Genomic DNA, 7,883 nt, shown 5'->3' on the forward strand with positions numbered 1-7,883 from the left:
TCCCCGACGTCACAAAGCCAGAGAGCCGTAATCTTGCGATGCGTGAGCTAGGGCATGCGCAGTGTCATCATAATGTTCCTTCCCCGTGCTGGCATCGGCCTCAGGGAACGAACTGCGCATGCGCTAGCTCACGCATTGCGAGATTACGTCGCTCTGGCTTTCTGACGTAGGGGAGCAAGGACGAGATTCTGAGGATGCGGGGCGGTGCTGGGCTCCTTCACGCTGGACTCATCTCAGGGACACATCTCAGGTTAATTTGCATACACTACAGACCAAAAGTTTGGACACACCTTCTCATTCAAAGAGTTTTCTTTATTTTCATGACTATGAAAATTGGAGATTCACACTTAAGGCATCAAAACTATGAATTTACACATGTGGAATTATATACATAACAAAAAAGTGTGAAACAACTGAAAATATGTCATATTCTAGGTTCTTCAAAGTAGCCAGCTTTTGCTTTGATTACTGCTTTGCACACTCTTGGCATTCTCTTGATGAGCTTCAAGAGGTAGTCACCTGAAATGGTTTTCACTTCACAGGTGTGCACTGTCAGGCTTAATAAGTGGGATTTCTTGCCTTATAAATGGAGTTGGGACCATCAGTTGCGTTGTGGAGAAGTCAGGTGGATACACAGCTGATAGTCCTACTGAATAGACTGTTAGAATTTGTATTATGGCAAGAAAAAAACAAAAACGAGTGGCCATCATTACTTTAAGAAATGAAGGTCAGTCAGTCCGAAAAATTGGGAAAACTTTGAAAGTGTCCCCAAGTGCAGTCACAAAAACCATCAAGCGCTACAAAGAAACTGTCTCTTATGCGGACCGCCCCAGGAAAGGAAGACCAAGAGTCACCTCTGCTGCGGAGGATAAGTTCATCCGAGTCACCAGGTTAACAGCAGCTCAGATTAGAGACCAGGTCAATGCCACACAGAGTTCTAGCAGCAGACACATCTCTAGAACAACTGTTAAGAGGAGACTGTGTGAATCAGGCCTTCATGGTAGAATATCTGCTAGGAAACCACTGCTAAGGACAGGCAACAAGCAGAAGAGACTTGTTTGAGCTAAAGAACACAAGGAATGGACATTAGACCAGTGGAAATCTGTGCTTTGGTCTGATGAGTCCAAATTTGAGATCTTTGGTTCCAACCACCGTGTCTTTGTGCGACGCAGAAAAGGTAAACGGATGGACTCTACATGCCTGGTTCCCACCGTGAAGCATGGAGGAGGAGGTGTGATGGTGTGGGGGTGCTTTGCTGGTGACACTGTTGGGGATTTATTCAAAATTGAAGGCATACTGAACCAGCATGGCTACCACAGCATCTTGCAGCAGCATGCTATTCCATCCGGTTTGCGTTTAGTTGGACCATCATTTATTTTTCCAGGCTGTGTAAGGGCTATTTGACCATGAAGGAGAGTGATGGGGTGCTGCGCCAGATGACCTGGCCTCCACAGTAACTGGACCTTAACCCAATCAAGATGGTTTGGGGTGAGCTGGACCGCAGAGTAAAGGCAAAAGGGCCAACAAGTGCTAAGCATCTCTGGGAACTTCTTCAAGACTGTTGGAACACCATTTCAGGTGACTACCTCTTGAAGCTCATCAAGAGAATGCCAAGAGTGTGCAAAGCAGTAATCAAAACAAAAGGTGGCTACTTTGAAGAACCTAGAATATGACATATTTTCAGTTGTTTCACACTTTTTTGTTATGTATATAATTCCACATGTGTTAATTCATTGTTTTGATGCCTTCAGTGTGAATCTACAATTTCTATAGTCATGAAAATAAAGAAAACTCTTTGAATGAGAAGGTGTGTCCAAACTTTTGGTCTCTACTGTATGTATCAAATCTTTTTTTTTCACAATAAAAGCACACTGGGGACTGGATATTGCGGATGTGGTAGCGGCCATCTAGCAACCCATGTCCTCAGCTCTATACACAAAATCCCGGTTACAGGTTACAGGTGTCACTTTATGTGGTGATAACTTTAAAATGTTTTTAATTATTCAAGCCATTCTGAGATTGTTTTCTCGTCACATATTGTACTTCATGACAGTGATAAATTTGAGTTAAAATATTTCATTTTTATTTGTAAAAAAATACCAAATTTCCCAAAAATTTGGAAAAAATTATCAATTTTCAAAATTTCAATTTCTGTGCTTTTAAAACAGATAATGATACCTCCTAAAATAGTTATTACTTTACATTTACCATATGTATTCTTAATGTTTGGATCATTTTGTAAATTACATTTTCTTTTTTCGGAATGTTAGAATGCTTAGAAGTTTAGAAACAAATTTCCAAAACTCACTTTTTAAGGACCAGTTCAGGTCTGAATTTACTTTGTGAGGCTTACATAATAGAAACTGAAGGGAAATGTGACTCCATCTTGTCTTCTCTTACATGTACAGAATTGTTATAAAATGCCAGATCTCATCAGGTGGTCTGAGGAAATGTTTAATGCATTTGATTATTTGAAATGTTCTTTAATGACAAGTCCAGGTTTGGGCCTCCCTGACTACAAACTCACATTACGCGTATATGCTCGACAAAATTGTAAAACTATGGCGGGTGTGCTGACACAATATCACGGAGGCAAGTTACTTCCTTGTGCCTTTTTTTTAAAGGTGGTTCCGGCATCCGTCCAAGGAATGCCGGCCTTTCTGAGATCTCTTGCAGCCTGTGCTATGATGGTTGAGCTTGCAACGCCACTCACAATGGGACATGAGACTATCCTGTACACCACACATGATGTAGTAGGCCTTCTCAAAGGCATACACACACAGAACATGTCCGCACAAAGACTATCTGGATATGAGATTCTACTCCTCAGCAATCCCTCCCTCTAAATCAAATACGCAACACACACCTCAGGTCCAGCACCTATCTTGAATACCCTATTAGGACTTAAAGGACCTGAGGATCACTTGACAGAGGCACATGGTTGTATACACGCCATACAACATGACACACATATTGTCCTGGAAGCAGACCCATCACATACCAATCGGCACAAGCAGCAGAATCGATTGCACTCACGAGAGCATGCATACTACATGAATGCAAAGCCAGTCACCATTTACACTGACAGCAGGTACGCACATGAAGTGGTCTGGGACCAGGGGTCATTTGCCAAGGAGAAGATTCATTGCAGCTGATGGTAGCACATCTCACATTCACAACTTGTCATACAACTTTTAGAAGCCATAAGGTTGTCCTCACAGATTGCAATTGTCACTGCAGGGCGCATACTGGTGGTAAAGACCATGGTCCCAAGGCAATGCCCTGGCAGACGCTGAGGCCAAGAAGGCTGCACTGATGGCCCCAGCCACATTGCAAATGGTGAAATTAGTACCTCCTTCACTTGCGTTAACTCAGATGCTTGTGGATATCCAGTCCTCAGCTACTGACGAAGAAATGGCCGATTGGTGTTATCCAATCTTGCAGAAGAATCCTAGGACAGGATTATCTGCAAAGAGGGAGAACCATGCATACCACAGCACAGCTTTTATTGCACATTTTCATGGAGTAGGACACGACAGAATTCAAACAACACACATGCTGCTAGCACAGAATTTCTACATTACAGGCATTAAACAGTTGGTGTCAGATTATGTGGGAAGGTGTATCACATGTTTGAGGAACAACCCAAACACCAATGTAAACAGATTGATTAAAGCCCTAAATGAAATTGAGGAAAAAGTTGCTTGTAAGTCTCCTTGTGTTCCACAGGAACCAACTCACCCATTCCAAGTGGGAGATATTGTGCTGATAAAGAAATTAAAGAAAGGAAAATTTGCAGGAGACTTCACCTACGGACCACCGACTACAGGGTGTTCCACATGATTGGGGCATAGCAAATGTTGAGCAAATATTTAAAAAGGGTCCAAAAACAGAACCCAGAATTTTGGAGCACCTCAATGAAAATAAGCAAATAACGCCATATCACGATGGCTTCATGACGAGAAATCGGTCATGTCAAACTAATTTAATCAGTTTCTATGAGGAGGTAAGTTCTAGACTTGACAGCGGCAAATCAATTGATGTCGTATATCTGGACTTCTCCAAAGCATTTGACACTGTACCACATAAAAGGTTAGTATGTAAAATGAGAATGCTCGGACTGGGAGAAAATGTCTGTATAGTTCGGGTTCGTACCGAATTTTGGGGTGTCCGTGACACGGACCCGAACCCGGACATTTTCGTAAAAGTCCGGGTTCGGGTTCGGTGTTCGTCGCTTTCTTCGCGCTTTTGTGACGCTTTCTTGGCGCTTTTTGAAAGGCTGCAAAGCAGCCAATCAACAAGCGTCATACTACTTGCCCCAAGAGGCCATCACAGCCATGCCTACTATTGGCATGGCTGTGATTGGCCAGAGCACCATGTGACCCAGCCTCTATTTAAGCTGGAGTCACATAGCGCCGCCCGTCACTCTGCTCTGATTAGCGTAGGGAGAGGTTGCGGCTGCGACAGTAGGGCGAGATTAGGCAGATTAACTCCTCCAAAGGACTTGATTAACTGATCGATCTGCAGCTGTGGATCATTGAGCTGCTGATCCTCAATTGCTCACTGTTTTTAGGCTGCACAGACCGTTTGTCAGTCACATTTTTCTGGGGTGATCGGCGGCCATTTTGTGTCTTGTGGTGCGCCAGCACAAGCTGCGACCAAGTGCATTTAACCCTCAATGGTGTGGTTGTTTTTTGGCTAAAGCCTACATCAGGGTGAAGCTGTCACACCAAGTGCATTTAACCAGCAATAGTCTGTTCATTTTTTGGCCATATCAAAATCAGGGGCAAGCTGCGCCTGTCACCAAGTGCATTTAACCCTCAATGGTGTGGTTGTTTTTTGGCTAAAGCCTACATCAGGGTGAAGCTGTCACACCAAGTGCATTTAACCAGCAATAGTCTGTTCATTTTTTGGCCATATACAAAATCAGGGGCAAGCTGCGCCTGTCACCAAGTGCATTTAACCCTCAATGGTGTGGTTGTTTTTTGGCTAAAGCCTACATCAGGGTGAAGCTGTCACACCAAGTGCATTTAACCAGCAATAGTCTGTTCATTTTTTGGCCATATACTAAATCAGGGGCAAGCTGCGCCTGTCACCAAGTGCATTTAACCCTCAATGGTGTGGTTTTTTTGGCTAAAGCCTACATCAGGGTGAGGCTGTCACACCAAGTGCATTTAACCAGCAATAGTCTGTTCATTTTTTGGCCATATACTAAATCAGGGGCAAGCTGCGCCTGTCACCAAGTGCATTTAACCCTCAATGGTGTGGTTGTTTTTGGCTAAAGCCTACATCAGGGTGAAGCTGTCACACCAAGTGCATTTAACCAGCAATAGTCTGTTTATTTTTTGGCCATATCCCAGTCTAATTCTGTCACTAAATCCATACCGGTCACCCAGCGCCTAAATACTAGGCCTCAAATTTATATCCAGCTAAATCTGTCCCTAGTGCTGTAGCTGGGCGAGTTATTTAGTGTCCGTTCAAGCACATTTCTTGTTCTGGGTTGAAATACAATTCCCAATTTAGCAATTTCATAATTTAGTGGTTTCTGCTATATCAGAGCTATTTGAAATCTATCCCTAAAAGGGTATAAATTCAAGGTGCACATTGGGTCATTCAGAATAACTTCACACACACCCGCTACTGTGTATTTCCAAGTCTAATTCTGTCACTAAACCCATACCTGTCACGCAGCGCCTAAATACTAGGCCTCAAATTTATATCCAGCTAAATCTGTCCCTAGTGCTGTAGCTGGGCGAGTTATTTAGTGTCCGTTCAAGCACATTTTTGTTCTGGGTTGAATACAATTCCCAATTTAGCAATTTCATAATTTAGTGGTTTCTGCTATATCAGAGCTATTTGAAATCTATCCCTAAAAGGGTATATAATATTCAAGGTGCACATTGGGTCATTCAGAATAACTTCACACACACCCGCTACTGTGTATTTCCAAGTCTAATTCTGGCACTAAACCCATACCTGTCACCCAGCGCCTAAATACTAGGCCTCAAATTTATATCCCGCTAAATCTGTCCTTAGTGCTGTAGCTGGGCGAGTTATTTAGTGTCCGTTCAAGCACATTTCTTGTTCTGGGTTGAATACAATTCCCAATTTAGCAATTTCATAATTTAGTGGTTTCTGCTATATCAGAGCTATTTGAAATCTATCCCTAAAAGGGTATATAATATTCAAGGTGCACATAGGGTCATTCAGAATAACTTCACACACACGCTTCTGTGCATTTCCAAGTCTAATTCTGTCACTAAATCCATACCGGTCACCCAGCGCCTAAATACTAGGCCTCAAATTTATATCCCGCTAAATCTCTCGTTACCGCTGTCCTGTTGTAGCTGGGAAGTTATTTAGTGTCCGTCAAAGCACATTTTTTGTTCTGGGTTGAAGTACAATTCCCAATTTAGCAATTTCATAATTTAGTGGTTCTGCTATATCAGAGCTATTTGAAATCTATCCCAAAAAGGGTATATAATATTGAAGGTGCACATAGGGTCATTCAGAATAACTTCACACACACCGCTACTGTGTATTTCCAAGTCTAATTCTGTCACTAAATCCATACCGGTCACCCAGCGCCTAAATACTAGGCCTCAAATTTATTCCCTCTAAATCTCTCGTTACCGCTGACTGTTGTAGCTGGGAAGTTATTTAGTGTCCGTCAAAGCACATTTTTTGTTCTGGGTTGAAGTACAATTCCCAATTTAGCAATTTCATAATTTAGTGGTTTCTGCTATATCAGAGCTATTTGAAATCTATCCCAAAAAGGGTATATAATATTGAAGGTGCACATAGGGTCATTCAGAATAACTTCACACACACCCGCTACTGTGTTTTTCCAAGTCTAATTCTGTCACTAAATCCATACCGGTCACCCAGCGCCTAAATACTAGGCCTCAAATTTATCCCTCTAAATCTCTCGTTACCGCTGTCCTGTTGTAGCTGGGAAGTTATTTAGTGTCCGTCAAAGCACATTTTTTGTTCTGGGTTGAAGTACAATTCCCAATTTAGCAATTTCATAATTTAGTGGTTCTGCTATATCAGAGCTATTTGAAATCTATCCCAAAAAGGGTATATAATATTGAAGGTGCACATAGGGTCATTCAGAATAACTTCACACACACCCGCTACTGTGTATTTCCAAGTCTAATTCTGTCACTAAATCCATACCGGTCACCCAGCGCCTAAATACTAGGCCTCAAATTTAATTCCCTCTAAATCTCTCGTTACCGCTGTACTGTTGTGCTGGGAAAGATATTTAGTGTCCGTCAAAGCACATTTTTTGTTCTGGGTTGAAGTACAATTCCCAATTTAGCAATTTCATAATTTAGTGGTTTCTGCTATATCAGAGCTATTTGAAATCTATCCCAAAAAGGGTATATAATATTGAAGGTGCACATAGGGTCATTCAGAATAACTTCACACACCCGCTACTGTGCATTTCCAAGTCTAATTCTGTCACTAAACCCATACCTGTCACCCAGCGCCTAAATACTAGGCCTCAAATTTATATCCTCTAAATCTCGTTACCGCTGTACTGTTGTGCTGGGCAAGATATTTAGTGTCCGTCAAAGCACATTTTTTGTTCTGGGTTGAAATACAATTCCCAATTTAGCAATTTCATAATTTAGTGGTTCTGCTATATCAGAGCTATTTGAAATCTATCCCAAAAAGGGTATATAATATTGAAGGTGCACATAGGGTCATTCAGATTAACTTCACACACACCCGCTACTGTGTATTTCCAAGTCTAATTCTGTCACTAAATCCATACCGGTGACCCAGCGCCTAAATACTAGGCCTCAAATTTAATTCCCTCTAAATCTCTCGTTACCGCTGTACTGTTGTGCTGGGCAAGTATTTAGTGTCCGTCA

General features: G+C 42.1%; 1 protein-coding gene across 1 annotated transcript in view; it reads right to left on the bottom strand.

Annotated features, from left to right (window-relative positions):
- Positions 1-7,883, bottom strand: part of LOC122942210 (alpha-2-macroglobulin-like protein 1) — a 273,571-nt gene that overhangs the window by 111,210 nt on the left and 154,478 nt on the right. Inside the window, exon 19 of the mRNA XM_044299709.1 lies at positions 148-161. Within this exon, the coding sequence (XP_044155644.1) occupies positions 148-161 (14 nt within the window). The remainder of the gene's footprint in view (positions 1-147; positions 162-7,883) is intronic.

Source organism: Bufo gargarizans, chromosome 6 (assembly GCF_014858855.1).
Source record: "Bufo gargarizans isolate SCDJY-AF-19 chromosome 6, ASM1485885v1, whole genome shotgun sequence".
In the NCBI taxonomy this organism is placed as follows: domain Eukaryota; kingdom Metazoa; phylum Chordata; class Amphibia; order Anura; family Bufonidae; genus Bufo; species Bufo gargarizans.